We start from the raw sequence: 15,682 nt of genomic DNA on the forward strand, positions 1-15,682 counted from the left end.
TTCTGTCTCTGCTGTTGGTCACAACTGCCTCTGACACACAGAGTTGTAATCATTTTTATTCTGCATGTGGACTAATAGAATTTTCTGGCACAAAGTAACATGGTAGTTAATATTTATATGAAATCACTCAAACTGGCCAACTGCAACAACAGCAAGTAGAACTTGTGCTTCATAATTTGTTTGCATCAATTTACAATTAAACAGTCAAGTAAATGCCATATAAAAATTTGTATAATTTTAATAAAAACATACATTTTCTTACAACAGCTAGGAGTAATCAAACTTTTTGTCATTTCCAGACTTTCTGTGTAACAAGGCATTCTTTGTATATTTTCATTTAAACATATCTTTCATCTTTTCCTCCGTGTTTTTTGGTTGAAGCATCAGTGAATGTGTCAAAAAGTAGAGAGAGGACCGTGCGGATCTCGGTCAGGTCAGACTGTATTGTCACTGTGGGCTCTCAAAGCTGCTGCTCACGACGTATACAGCAACGTAGTTGTGCTCACTCACATCGTGCGTTACGTTACATCACTTCGCTTCACCGTCAACATTCCAAGTCACATTTCTGAGACCAGTTTTTCGACACACGGAGGATGTGTAGAGTCCCTCATTAATGCCAGCATCACATGTGCTCCGTCACAACTCCTTTGACTCGGCAGGAGTTGACCGCAGCTACTTGCCCGTCTCTGCCTCTGCCTCTGCCTCTGCCTCTGCCTCTGCCTCTGCACTGTGTCCACTCCCTGCCAGCTGCTGTAGGACTTCCTTCAGGTTTTCAATGCTGGAACACAACAATACTGGATTTATTATCACTCTGCAAAATGTAATAGAACAATAAATAGATTTCAACTGTCCAATGCACCTAAACTTTGTTGGGCTTTAAAAAAAACTTTTGGCAGTATAAACTGGTAAATCATTGTGGATATTGTAAGCTTATGGAATTCCTGACCATCTCAACGATGTTTTCAGAACCTTGAATTGCTGTATGAAGACATAAAATGGGAACATCCCTTTCTTTAGCGTTCTGACAGGCATCAGGTATCGGTGTATTTTTGTCACCATTCCTTCTCATATTAATTGTAGACTTCACAATGAGAAAACTATGGACACCTATAACAGGGGTCTAGGCTTACAGATACGGATTTTGTTAATGCCACTGTTCTTCTGGCAGAAACTCCCCCACAAAGTTTACAATTAATGAGTACTGAGCTGGAGAGGATGGCCAGCTCTGTGGGGCTAAAAATAAATGGTGATAAAACAACAGAAGGTTCTACAAGATGTTGACCAATTTACATATCTCAACATGTAGGCAATAGCAGAATGGATAAAATTTGTGTAGCACTTCAATAAATGAGATCCATATTGCAAATACACTCTACAAGTTATGTCCACAAAGCTTTGGCTGTACTTCTCTATCACGTTACTGCTGGCTGTATATGCATGTGACACCTGGAGAATGTCAGTCAAATCACCACACAAGCTCAGTGTGTTTCACCAACAATGCTCGAGTGTTTAGCACTATTGTGTGAAGTGAGGTTTGTGAAGTTCTGTTTTGACACAATGAACAACACTGATGTTAAAATGCATGGTCTATAATCTGTGGCTGGTGCCACACACATCTCTGCTCTGAACATTTTTATGTGGTGATTCACAGATGCAGAGTAAAAAAAATGAAACTAAAGTGTGTCATTAAAGAAGTAGTGTAACATTAATTATTAACACGATTGTTGCAGTATTATAGATCACGCACTGTTAAAGTTAAGTAAATTTGCAGAAGATATGCTATCCTTCAACATGAAAGGCATAATTAAATTGTACATTACAAATTATTAACATAACAATTCATCAGTGACTCCAATTCATTCATTTTCATTTTAAGGTATATTTATAGCTGCAGAATATAAATACAAGAATACTGTTAAAGTAATAATAAGTGTTTGTGTGTGCAAAATTGACATAATATGTGCTACAACCAAATTTCAACACTTGTTTGGCAGATGTGTTCACCTGCACCCCTCCCTCCCCCACCCTGACTCTGCTACCCTCCTCCAACATCCTGCTAACAGGAGAGCTCCGGTTGTCACTCTGCTGTACAATACTTTGCATGTGGGCATCAGACCGCTGTTGCGCGAAGGAGTGAAGACAAACAACCACTGCAAGTGAACGTTTAAAAGCTGTACTTTCACTAGGTCATTAACACATAGTATCAGAATTATGACCTAAATTTTCGCATGGGACGGATTGCTGGATCTGATATCTTGCAAGTGCGTTTTTTCTCCCTTAAAATATGAGGCCAAGTTGGGATTTTCCTTGGAAGTCTGCTTAATAGATCAGCACCTGGCCCCTCCCACTCCCCTCTTTCACCCCCGCCCCTCTCTCTCTCTCTCTCTCTCTCTCTCTCTCTCTCTCTCTGATACACCACATCCAACTACGGCCTTCATCAATGATTACATCTGACAGAGGTACCAATCTGCACGAAAATTTATTGCTACATTTCACCTGCCCATCCAAATAGTCCGAGACATTTCCCACGGTGATTTAGAAGTCCGCTGAGATGCAATAAGGTGTTAGAGTCTCTGTCAAACTAGGAACATAGACTTTCAGCCTGTTAACCTAACAATTTTCATGTAGGAAGATGAGAGTGTGCACAGTATATTTCTTCTTTCTATAGTTATCTGTAACATTTTTCCTGTCTAGTACAGAGTTCACTTTATTCTAAATTGTGTGCCATCTATTTGGGAATCGTGTAAACTTTGTCCTCTGTTTTATTATATTTTATTTATTCACATACTGTATTCTCTGAGGCAGATGTTGGGCACCAACCGAGCATTTGCCGAAATGAGTGTGGGAAGCCACCTAAGATTTGAAAAGAGCAGCAAAGGTTACACATAAAATGATACATTATTCAAGGTCGTGGCAAGGCTCAATTGAGGTCAAATAAGCAAATATGTTTTAGTTATATAGGGATTAAGTTGCAATAGGGGGAGGGGGAGGGGGGGATACAGCAAAATGCATGCTGAAAGGGGCATAAGAGTCACGTATCATTACCAGTAACCACAATTTTGAAAGTAATTATCAAAGGTCATTCAAAGACTGAGTTTTGTTTTACGGAAACTCCTATTTGTGACACCGGATTTGGAAAGAGCAAACAGTGATTTGATTTGTTCTTTGGTTTTGGGGAAGAGGAACGAACAGCAAGGTCATCGGTCCCATCCGGCTAGGGAAGGACGGAGAAGGAAGTCGGCCGTGTCCTTTCAAAGAAACCATCCTGGCATTTGCCTGAAGCAATTTAGGGAAATCGCAGAAAACCTAAATCAGGATGGCGTACACGAGATTGAATGTGAGTCCAATATGCTAACAACTGCACCACCTTGCTCAGTCCACAGATTAGAACTTTATGTTTTAATTATGTTTAATGTTAACATGTTTATAGACAAAAATGAATATATCACTACATACAAATGTTATTGTGGCATCTGCAACACAGAAAAAACATTAATTAAATGTAGATAATTGATTTACAAGTCACTGTACGAGTCCACTCACCTCGCATTCCTCGGGATGCTCGTTCCAGTTTATCTAACAATGTATTTTGCTGTATTCTTCCTCTGTTCTAAATTAATCCCTACTAGAACTAAAAACATATTTGCTTATTTGACCTTCACTGAACTAGCCACGACCTAGAATAATGCATCATTTTATACGTAAAATTTCTCGCTCTTTTCAAATCTCTAATCGGATATTAGGGTTAACATTTAAAAAAAAATCACTTTACTCTCCAAATCACCTCGAAAACACCGTTCGAGGTCATGGGGATTAGTGGCAATGAGTGACCCTCTTTGCCACCTACAACTTTTAGATAAAACATTTTGCTGTGTCTCATCTCCATCCTGAGTTATTCCCCATTATGGATTAAAATGGTCTACCATGTACACGAATTGCCACCATCACAACTTTCAATATGTTATAGGTGCATACAATTTTAAAAATAATAATAATTTAATTTGTTTTAATATAGTAATAACAATAATCAAAAATAAAATACATTACTGCATAGGGGTGGGGAGGGGGCAGGGCCTTAAGGGAAAGTGGTGGGGGGAAGTGTGAAACAACCAGAAGACATTACCAAATATCAATGTAACTTAGTACATTGCATCGGTAAGTACAAAGAGTTTCAATTCTCTAAATACAATGAAACATTCTGGTAGAAGGTAAATAATTTTAGGAGTAAAGGAGACTATTCACTGAATAGCAGAAGCACCGAGTTGTTGACAGACTACATAAGGGCACAGGAGTGTGCATATGCGTGTGCATTTTATGTGTACATTTTACTCTAGCTCGATAAAGGATTAATTCTGAACACTGGCAGGTTTTCTTTTTCTTTTCTCTGCGGTTGTCGACAACTCGGTGCTTCTGCTACTCTGTGAGCACTCTCTTTTACTCCTAAAATTATTCAGCTTCAGTTCTCTACGGCAGATAGCACGGCCGCCAGAGTACATTAGTGTTTCTCACGTTCAGTGTTGTTACCTGACCGTGTAGGGAATATAAGGGGTGTGAACAGTTTCAGACGTCGTGAGATCACTGTAGAAGACACGGAGGTGCCGTGTACTGCACAACAGAATTTGAAAGGGCCCTCATTGTGAGTCTTCGTTTGGCCCGCTACTCAAATTGTGCAGTATACAGATTTATGGGACACTCAGATGTGACAGTGCCCCCACGATGGTCTGTACAGGAATGCGAGGCTCCGCTCGACCACATCTGATTGCCACGAGGGGGGATCACAATGTCACGCACTGAGCGTGTCGTAAACCCTTCCGGCCTGTGCTTCCCGTGTCAGAGTAATAGTGTGTGTCATCCCTCAACATCAGTTGAAGATTTCCTTTTGAGCTATGTTCCGTGCTCAATACAGAAGTTAACATAGCAGTGCACCTGAAGTTATAAGTGATACTGAAATATATACAGGGTGTTTCAAAAATGACCGGTATATTTGAAACGGCAATAAAAACTAAACGAGCAGCGATAGAAATACACCGTTTGTTGCAATATGCTTGGGACAACAGTACATTTTCAGGCAGACAAACTTTCGAAATTACAGTAGTTACAATTTTCAACAACAGATGGCGCTGCAGTCTGGGAAACACTATAGTACGATATTTTCCACATATCCACCATGCGTAGCAATAAAATGGCGTAGTCTCTGAATGAAATTACCCGAAACCTTTGACAACGCGTCTGGCGGAATGGCTTCACATGCAGATGAGATGTACTGCTTCAGCTGTTCAATTGTTTCTGGATTCTGGCGGTACACCTAGTCTTTCAAGTGTCCCCACAGAGAGAAGTCACAGGGGTTCATGTCTGGCGAATAGGGAGGCCAATCCACGCCGCCTCCTGTATGTTTCGGATAGCTCAAAGCAATCACACGATCATCGAAATATTCATTCAGGAAATTAAAGACGTCGGCCGTGCGAAGTGGCCGGGCACCATCTTGCACAAACCACGAGGTGTTCGCAGTGTCGTCTAAGGCAGTTTGTACCGCCACAAATTCGCGAAGAATGTCCAGATAGCGTGATGCAGTAATTGTTTCGGATCTGAAAAATGGGCCAATGATTCCTTTGGAAGAAATGGCGGCCCAGACCAGTACTTTTTGAGGATGCAGGGACGATGGGACTGCAACATGGGTCTTTTTGGTTCCCCATATGCGCCAGTTCTGTTTATTGACGAAGCCGTCCAGGTAAAAATAAGCTTCATCAGTAAACCAAATGCTGCCCATATGCATATCGCCGTCATCAATCCTGTGCACTATATCGTTAGTGAATGTCTCTCGTGCAGCAATGGTAGCGGCGCTGAGGGGTTGCCGCGTTTGAATTTTGTATGGATAGAGGTGTAAACTCTGGCGCATGAGACGATACGTGGACGTTGGCGTCATTTGGACCGCAGCTGCAACACGGCGAACGGAAACCCGGGGCCGCTGTCGGATCACCTGCTGCACTAGCTGCGAGTTGCCCTCTGTGGTTGCCGTACGCGGTCGCCCTACCTTTCCAGCACGTTCATCCGTCACGTTCCCAGTCCGTTGAAATTTTTCAAACAGATCCTTTATTGTATCGCATTTCGGTCCTTTGGTTACATTAAACCTCCGTTGAAAACTTCGTCTTGTTGCAACAACACTGTGTTCTAGGCGGTGGAATTCCAACACCAGAAAAATCCTCTGTTCTAAGGAATAAACCATGTTGTCTACAGCACACTTGCACGTTGTGAACAGCACACGCTTACAGCAGAAAGACGACGTACAGAATGGCGCACCCACAGACTGCGTTGTCTTCTATATCTTTCACATCACTTGCAGCGCCATCTGTTGTTGAAAATTGTAACTACTGTAATTTCGAAAGTTTGTCTGCCTGAAAATGTACTGTTGTCCCAAGCATATTGCAACAAACGGTGTATTTCTATCGCTGCTCGTTTAGTTTTTATTGCCGTTTCAAATATACCGGTCATTTTTGAAACACCCGGTAGTATCTGAAGACCTCTTTATTATCAGTTAGCATAATTACTACATTGTTAAAAGCACTATATACATTATTTTTTTTCAAATTCTGGCTGTTATTTGCAATAACCTGATGGTACTTTGGGAAGTAAGGATTTTGTCTCCACAATTTTGCTTTGATTTTACTTTTAGAAATAGTCAAGATTCTGAGAGGTCACAGGGCTGAAAGTATAAAGTTCTTGTACTTAACCTTGTAACCAACCTCTATACTATTGTGCAGAACAGGTCATCTTTCAGTTACTGAGTCAATGGATGTCCACTGGTTTTAATAGTCACAAGTATTTTTGAATCTATGAAGGCATAAATAAATTTTCGATTTGTACTCCATCATAATGTTTACACTCAATAACCAAAGGAAAAACTCATAATAATAATAAGAATAATAATAATAATAATAATAATAATTATAATTATTATTATTGTTGTTGTTGTTATTATTATTATTTTAATACTCAAATTAACATATTTTCACAGTACTGACTGTTCTGCAGTGACATGAACCACAGCAAGTCCTTGCACAGATTTATGAAATGTTCTGTAGATACTTGAAGAAACATAGACATATAAAAAAACTTAAATGTATTGAATTACTCTCTGCTTGGGTTTTGTAGAGATATATGTTTGTAAAAGATCACATATCTTTGGACCAGCAGTCTTTGTGCAGCTACAAACTCTCACTGATGGTGTGTGGGTTACCCATTTAGTATTAACTTCTCTGACAATGGTCTACAAAGCCAAAAACTGATTCATAACAAACTATAAAACAAATATTTTGTATAAAATCAGTGGGTGGGTTTAAGATTTTAGTCCACACATTCAGTTATTGCACATTTGAAATAAGTTGCATCGCTTCAAATAACACTGCGTTACTTTATCGCAAATAAGTGAGCATAAGGAATTGCTGAAGGGTGCAACAAGAATCCTGTCGCAGGGTTTAAGAACATCTTAAGGTGCAAGAGGCCCATAAGGTAAACAGATTTAAACTTTTCAGAGTGTCACGCTATCTGGCACAATAGTGAGCCAGGACGACACTTCTTCAAGTCAGTTGCAGCAATGGGAGAATGTGCGTGAAAATTTTCATCACCTGTGGAGATGGGCTACAGCCTAGCCTCGTGCGATTCTCACCTGTTGAGGGTGAAGAAGTGGATGCCGTCCACGCCGGCTACCAGCAGCTGCCGACACATTCGCACGCACCACCGCACGCCCGCGTCTCTGTCGCCGCGTGACAGCTCGGCCGGCATCGCCTCCGGCACCGGGACCCGGCACAGCTTGCAGAGCCGCCCGAGGATTCCCGCGTCCTGCACAGAACCTCCCGTAAATTTTTTAATCCCGTGCACGCTTTTGTGCCCGGGGTCTACCCCTTGCTGCGTTACATAATTTGATACGACCGATAATGACATACTAGACCACGAGCAGACATTAATTACCACACACTGCATAAAGTGCAACGTGTAAAATTCCTTAGGGTCTAACTGGATTACAAGTTAAAATGGGGTCAATACAGAGGTAAACTAATTGAGAAGCTGAGTTCAACCTGTTATGCCCTTAGCAGATTCTCCCATTGTGCTGACCTAAAGACCAGAGAGTGCGCATATTCACTCCCTGTTTTATTATAGATTATCTTCTGGGGCAGTGCACCTAAAGTAAATAAAGTGTTATTCAGAAGAAGTGAGCAATAGGAATATTTAATTAATGAAAAATTTCTCCAGTTACTGTTGAGAACTTTATTGAGCCCACTACCAGTTCCAGCCTTTGCATTAGGACATTTTGAAATGGTTTGAAAACTGCCATAAACATGATAGATGTATAAACACTGTACGAGGATCAGTCAAAAAAATGGTGCCTCCTATTTTTTTCTCCTTAAACAGAGTTTGTTAAGTGAAAAATTTGAATTTGGCATTTTACACTAAGCTTCTTCTCCAATCTGCTGCAGTAGTAACTTTCTGCATCAACAGATGGCAGTACCTGCAGTCGCTTGCAAAATGACTGACACCAACATTTGTATTGAGCAGCATTCTTTGATATAATTCTTGAATGCAGAAGGTGAAATATCCATTCACATTTATGAAACACAGAAAAATGTGTAAGGTGATGCAACAGTGGATACGAGTGCAGTTAGACGACGAGTTCATCACTGTAAAAAAGCTGAATGACAAACACCGTCAGCTGGCGAAACACGGAGTGGCAGGCTGTTGACTGCATTCGGTGAGTCGATGACATTGTTTGTAGTGACTGCTGGATGACTTGTGTCACAAAATACCGACTCCCTCAGTAAGTGCAGTGTGATGACGATTATTCAACAACTTAGATACATTTGTTGCAACATAGGTTCCAAGAATGTTAATTAATCAGAATAAAGAGACATGAAAAGCAATTGCCTCTCAACTCTTGCAGTGCTTCTGTTCTGAAGGAGAGGAGTTTCTGGAAAAAACTGTGACTGGAGACAAAACATAGGTTCATTTTATTGCACCAGAATGAAAGAGGTAGTCAATGAAATGGCATCACTGAAACCCACTGAAGAAGAAACAGTTCAAAACTGTGTGGTCATCAGGGAAAGTAATGGCTAGAGTATTTTCAGATGTACAGGGTGTGATTACAGGTGATTTTTTTGGAGCAAGGATGCACAATCCAATCTGTCCAATAAGTTAGAACCGTGAAACAACTTAAAGCACGTCTTCAGCGAATTCGCCTACCAAACCTATAACGGTTCTCGCTATTTTGCACGACAGAATGCTACTCTTTTGCACGACAGAATCCTTCGTGACTAATTTTCCTACTGGGGGTGATAGGAATGGATCATTGAAACTGTCCAGCAGTCAATTTGCATTGCTCATATTTTACTGGAATTTCCAGTTCTCTTACATTTTCTGTCAGTCACCTTACAATACTGATTCTGCGTGGGTACTGCTATGCACTGTCCTCAAACCGTGAAACAAATTATGCCCCGTGGACTTAAATCCACAACACCAATGATGCTGAAAGAGACTTCTTTCTACCTAGTGACCAAACAGTGTGGTCATCTGTCCCGTGTCCGCCCGTGGTAGCTGAGCAGTCAGCAGTCCCGGCTGGGTCACAGATTTTTCTCCGCTCAGGGACTGTGTTATGTATTGTCCTTATCATCATCATTTCATCCCCATCAACACGCAAGCTGCCGAAGTGGCGTCAACTCGAAAGACTTGCACCAGGCGAACAGTCTACCTAGCCACATGGCATTTCTTTTGGTCTTGTGATCTAATATGGCAGAAATCAGGGGAGAAACAACACAAACAGCACAATCCAGTCAAGGGGAAGGAATAACATGTAAACACAGAGGGAAAAGGGACGTCAGGGCAGTAGGTAAAGTAAAGAGCAGGAGGGGGGTGGGTGGAAACAGGGAGACCAGGGGCGCCTCAGAAATGCCTCGCGTGGTGATGCGCCAGCACCAGCACTGACCCATCACAACACCCACACAATACCATTACCACAATACAATGTGGACAGCAGAGGCGCAGAAGACACAAGAAAAGCACACAGCTATCAGTGCCCAGGAAAATAAGAAATGCTAGAGCAAAAGCAAAGAAGTTGTCGATGACACATTTTGTGTAGTCTTCATTTCAAAGACTCAGTACCACAGAAAAACTGGAAGCAAAAATGAAAGTACTGCAAGCAACTGCTGATGCTGAGCAAAGCATGTGGATCTCATTCATCAGTTGCTGTTTCAGAAGAGCTTCAGCTGAGATATATTTAGCAGAAACAGAAGGTGACAATGAGGGTTTGACTTTGTCAACCTCTATCTCTAATTTCAAGTAAATGAAACCTAACTTTGTAAACTGCACTGAATGTTTCACTTGTTAAATGTATTTTTCTTATGCCAACCGAAAGACTTTCAGTACCTGAAATACTATTATGAATGACATTCTGATATTTAAGGAAGTGAAATAATTGCAAGTAACATATCAACATTGTTGATAGACACTCTGGCATACTTCCTAACTTTTTCAGGGTGTGATCTCAATCCTTCATACAACCTACCAAATTGTCCTTTTACTTGTATTGGACCCAAAATTCTAGCTGTAGTTTCTTCTACACAGAGCAAACACTTGCAACCATTTCAAAGTCCACGTTTATGTCAACTGTTGTCTGATTAATAAATTGGTCATGCAGAGTTATCGGCCAATTTGCAAGATACCTCGATACTCTTTATTGGCCGAGTAAAGTCAGTCGATCGAAAAATTGTTAGTGTGTGCCTATCCTTACATTGATCAATTTAATCCTGTTAAGATGAATTTAATCGTGTTAAGAGGAAATGCTGAATCCAGTCACCAATCTGGTCCAGTACTTTCTAACAATTTCTTCACGTTTATATCATAAGTGATAAATTGAGGTTTACATGTATTTTGGAAGCAAGCCCACACAATTTGCCGATGTTCACTTACCGTTACAATTGGTACACCCGCCAGAATGGGTACTGTTATCCCGATGTGCCTGCAGTCCTCAACAAACCGAAGAAATGTAGTCGCATCAAACACGACCTGTGAGATGATGAAGTCTGCTCCAGCTTTCACCTGTAACAATATTATATTTTATTTCATTTGGTCAAAATCAGAATGAATTATGAACCGGCTAAATTTTACCAATCACTTTCAGAACATCTTATCATTTAGGGAAATGGTGCGCCCAATCCACAGAAATGTATTACTCACTCACGGGAACTAACTAACCACATCTACAGGATGGGAACTTTGCTTCATCAAATATGTGTGTGTGTGTGTGTGTGTGTGTGTTTAACTTGTCTCTAATTTTTTTTATCTTTTGCAGGAGGAGAATGAAATTTTTTGTGAACATACTTGGAACATTTAGCTATAAGTTGCTATATAAAAGTATTTTCTTTCATTTACAGGTGAGCCATAATGGGCATGAAGTAGATGTCAGGTTACGACAATGGTCGGTGATGGAGTTCCTCTTAAGGACCGGCGATGACTCTGCCACATCGATGCAGAGGAATTGCTCCCTGTTTATGGGGAGGACACAGTGGATCGCGGCAGTATCCAGTGGTGGTTGCAGAGGTTTAAAGAAGGTGGTTTCTCTCTATTGGACAATCCACTATGCGGTAGACCATCGACTGCAGTTTGCTGAAATGACTCGTTTGTCATTGGGTAGTGTGGTATCACTGGTACAGTCACTAGGGTACAGAAAAATCTGTGCACATTGGGTACGTAGACTATTGACAAGAGAAATGAAAATGATGAGGAATAATGTGTGCGAGGGTCTCACGAAGACCTTTACTGAAGAGTGGAAACAGTGTTTTGACAGTGTCATTACCCAGGACGAAACATGGTTGTATTTGTCCAAACCTGAGAGCCAAACTCAGTTGACGGAGTGGTGTCATCTGGATTCCCTCGGAAGAAGAAACCGAGACTTCAACGAACAACAGGCCGACAGTTGATGGCCGCCTCCTTCTGGGATCAGTATGGTGTCCTTTCCATTGATGTTTTGGAACCTGGCTCCGCAATTAACCAGGACCGTTACTGTTCATCATTGGACAAGCTGCAACATGGGCTATTTCGCTGCCTAGGTAGTAGAATCCCTTAATTTTATGAACTCCGTGACCATCAGTCCGGATTTTAAGTCTCTCGCTGTTTTCATTTCTACCGCTTTTCATTACTTTCATCTTTCTTCGATTTACTCTGCTCTGTCACCAGGATACTCGGAAAATGCAGTCTGTCTACAAAAGAAGACAGCTTACAAATTGCTTGTCAACCTACAGAGTGTATTGGACTCATGCCACAAAGGACTAACAGGGGGTACTGAACATATACAAAGAAGGGCAGCACAAAGGTCATCTGTCTCTTTCACTTGTGGGAGAATTCGATGCAAATGTTGAAAAATCTGAACTGGCAGATACTTGAAGGAAGATGCCAACTATCCCGTGAAAGCCTACTTACAAAGTCTCAAAAACAGGTATTATATGTAGACTGTAGGACAAGACAGAGACATTAAGTACCACTGCAGACTGGGAAACACCGGAAGGCACTGTGCAAATGGTGGACAAATTTAAATAGCTGGGAGAATTTATAACAGGAAGGAACAGGAGCAAGGAGGGAATAACAGAGAGGATAAAGAAGATGAGGTCAGCCTTCTGCATGACGAGAGAGACATACAATAAAAAGAATATATCCACAGAGGCAAAGATACGCCACTACGAGGCAACGGTGAGGAATGCAGTATTATATGCTGCTGAGGCGATGACACTAGGAAGAGATGGGGCAGAACAACTAGAGAAAGAAGAGAGAGAAATGCTGAGACAAATACTAGATCCCAAAAGAGGTGGAGAGAGTTGGATGCGAAGACCTAGTGAAGAATTGTACCAGAACACGAGAACAATATCTGGGGAAATCAGACTCAAAAGGGCAAGGTTTGCTGGACACGTAGTTAGGATGAGTACGGACAGAATGAGGAAAAGAGTGTGGGAAACAACAGGGAGGACAAGGGGAAAGACAGGAACCGAGTGGATTGTCGAACTTCGGAAGGACCGGTCGGAATCGGGCATCGAGGTCGAAGGAAAGGAAAATTGGACGAACAAATATACACCGACCAATATGCCGGAGATCAGTGACAGAGAAGAATACAGGAAAAGATTAGTGTGTCACCAGTGGAGCCAACAGGAGAAACGGAAACTGAAGATTTCAGAAGAAGAGCAGGAGAGGAGAAGAGAAAGAATGAAGAGGTTCTGGGAGAAGAAGAGGAAAATGCAGTCCACGAAGGGGCTACCCGTGGTCCTACAGAGGCCGTAACCCAAGAAGAAGAAGAAGAATGTAGGAATAAGAAGCGTGCTCAAGAAAAGGCCAAACTTTTGAAATGGTGCATGAGCTGGCAGTGGGTGCACACTGTGGTTACTCAGCGCGGCCACGTTGTGTTTGGATAACAAACTGCCTTCAGCCTCATTCTGCTGTGCCCATTAGTTGATGAGCTACAGATACTGAAGTGGGCACATGCACAAGCTGTTTTTTGGTTTACTGACAATGAATGAGCTCGAATAACAATACATGTATGTGAAATTTTGCTAAAAACTTAGCAAAACTTAGAGTCATTTCAAATGCTCAGTCAAATGTACAGAGAGAACTGTACAAGTCACACAGAATGTTACACGTGGTTTAAATGTTTTGAACACGGCAGAATGTCAGTCGTGAGGGTCCCGGGCAGAGACGACCGTTCACATCGACATACAAAGACAATGTCGAGAAAGTTCTCGCTGTGATTCCTGGAAACTGTCGTTTAACTGTTCGAGAAGGTGCTCACGAAGTGGGCGTCAGTGTAGGATCGTGCTTCAAATTTTGTGTGACAATATTGGAATGCGTCGTGTCAGTTCAAAAGTCTTGCCACATTTATTGACTGACGATCAAAACAGATAAGTGTTGAAATCGGCCAGGGACTGTGTTGCACTGGAAATGGCAATGAAAACTTCCTTCCGAACATCGTAAAGAAGATGATACAGAGGATCGTGGCTATGATGTTTAAATTAAGGTGCAGTCTGTGGGATGACCTACTTGCAAATCATTATTCTTCCCTCAGAGGCCCACTGAAGATTCTTTGTCAAATCGCTGTAAAACTGGGGTAACGGGAAAGCTTTCAGAAATGTTTGTCGCACAGCTTTTAATTAATGTTACCTTTCAGCAGTTACTATCACTGTAAACTGTGTGACGACCAGTTCTTGGGATCACAAAGAAGATTATTTACAGATAGTCACCTTCGTAGTCCCAGCACACAGGATGACAGTGGCAGGTACAATCACACCACACTTTTACTCGGAATCTGACAGATGGATATTGTAGAGTTGGTACTGAATTATACAGTCAGTGGACACAGTAAGTTGCACGATGACAGATAATAAAAGACATAAATATATTTAGTTGGCACGGAGAAATTAACACGACAAAATTTTGAGATACTGCATGATCGATGATCGAGCATGAACTGAACTTCGATCAAAGAACTTTGCAAAGATACAACAAGATTTTGATACGTACGAATCAGATGCTTGTGGAGATGTTAGTTGTGTCATTATTGGCTGTGGACTCTTTACACAGATGTTACCATTATGTTTCCGACCCCAGACTTTGATATGTGATGTTACATGACTGAATGCCAGTTGTGGACTTCATAATATTGTTACAGATACTGACAGAATGTTGCTTGTTCATTACTTCACCAACACTGACTATTTTGAGGTGAATAAATAAATGTTTATTTATTCACCCCAAAATAGTCAGTGTTGGGTGAAGTAATGAACAAGCAACATTCTGTCAGTATCTATAACAATATTATGAAATGATGTCCTTATGAACATACTCTGATTTCATAAAGTACATAATGTTTTGAAAAATTCCTCAGTTAGATTTTGCTATTTCAGACAGGCTACATGTTATTATAATCATCTGGTTTACAACATATAGAAAGGGCTAATAAAATGAACAGGTCATAAACTACTTTATACATCCACATTGTGAATAACCTACTTATGAGCACAGGCACCATTTTTTGATTTATAACCACTGATGCAAATTTTGGCAAATTATTAATTAATGGATTAATCAATTAGTGACATATGTCATCATATTCAGAAAAAAAGAGCAACAAAAGTATGGTGGAAAAAGCTGGAACCTAGCAGGTATAACGGTACAAATGACTAACGTAATTCTGGATTAATTTGAACTTTGATTACAATTACTTCTTAAGACATTTAGTTTCAGGGAAATCAATGTATATTACTATAAAGTCTGGGTGTCGGTCTTTCTAATGAAATGTGTCTCCGTACCTAACTTTATTTCTTAAGATAATTAGTTTTAGGAAAATCAAAGTATGTTACTATACAGTCTGGGTGTCTGTCATTATAATGAATGGTGTCAACATACCTAACTTAAGTGATTAGCTTAGAGCTGTTAATAACTTATAATTAACACGATTTTCAGCAAAATTAATTACAACAACAGAATCAGCACATTTACACGAGGCAAATTATGATTCAAGTTTTGATAAGTTCAAGTACTTTTTGTGTAGATTGTGCTTTGTAGATACTTGAATGAAAAGTTAAACAAGAGTAAAAAGAAAATGATTAGTAATAGGTGTTCAATAAGAGCAGACCGGAGGTTCCAGCTCGCTCTGTTT

The 15,682-nt window shown here is 40.7% G+C and overlaps 1 protein-coding gene across 1 annotated transcript in view; it reads right to left on the reverse strand.

Annotated features, from left to right (window-relative positions):
* Positions 1 to 209: 209 nt before the first annotated feature.
* Positions 210 to 15,682, reverse strand: part of LOC124719822 (methylenetetrahydrofolate reductase) — an 80,695-nt gene continuing 65,222 nt past the window's right edge. Inside the window, exons 5-7 of the mRNA XM_047245011.1 lie at positions 10,954 to 11,082; positions 7,664 to 7,836; positions 210 to 778 (exon numbers count right to left, since the gene is read on the reverse strand). Of these exons, the coding sequence (XP_047100967.1) occupies positions 673 to 778; positions 7,664 to 7,836; positions 10,954 to 11,082 (408 nt within the window). The 3' untranslated portion in view covers positions 210 to 672. The remainder of the gene's footprint in view (positions 779 to 7,663; positions 7,837 to 10,953; positions 11,083 to 15,682) is intronic.

The sequence above is a fragment of the Schistocerca piceifrons genome, chromosome 11, assembly GCF_021461385.2.
Source record: "Schistocerca piceifrons isolate TAMUIC-IGC-003096 chromosome 11, iqSchPice1.1, whole genome shotgun sequence".
NCBI lineage: Eukaryota > Metazoa > Arthropoda > Insecta > Orthoptera > Acrididae > Schistocerca > Schistocerca piceifrons.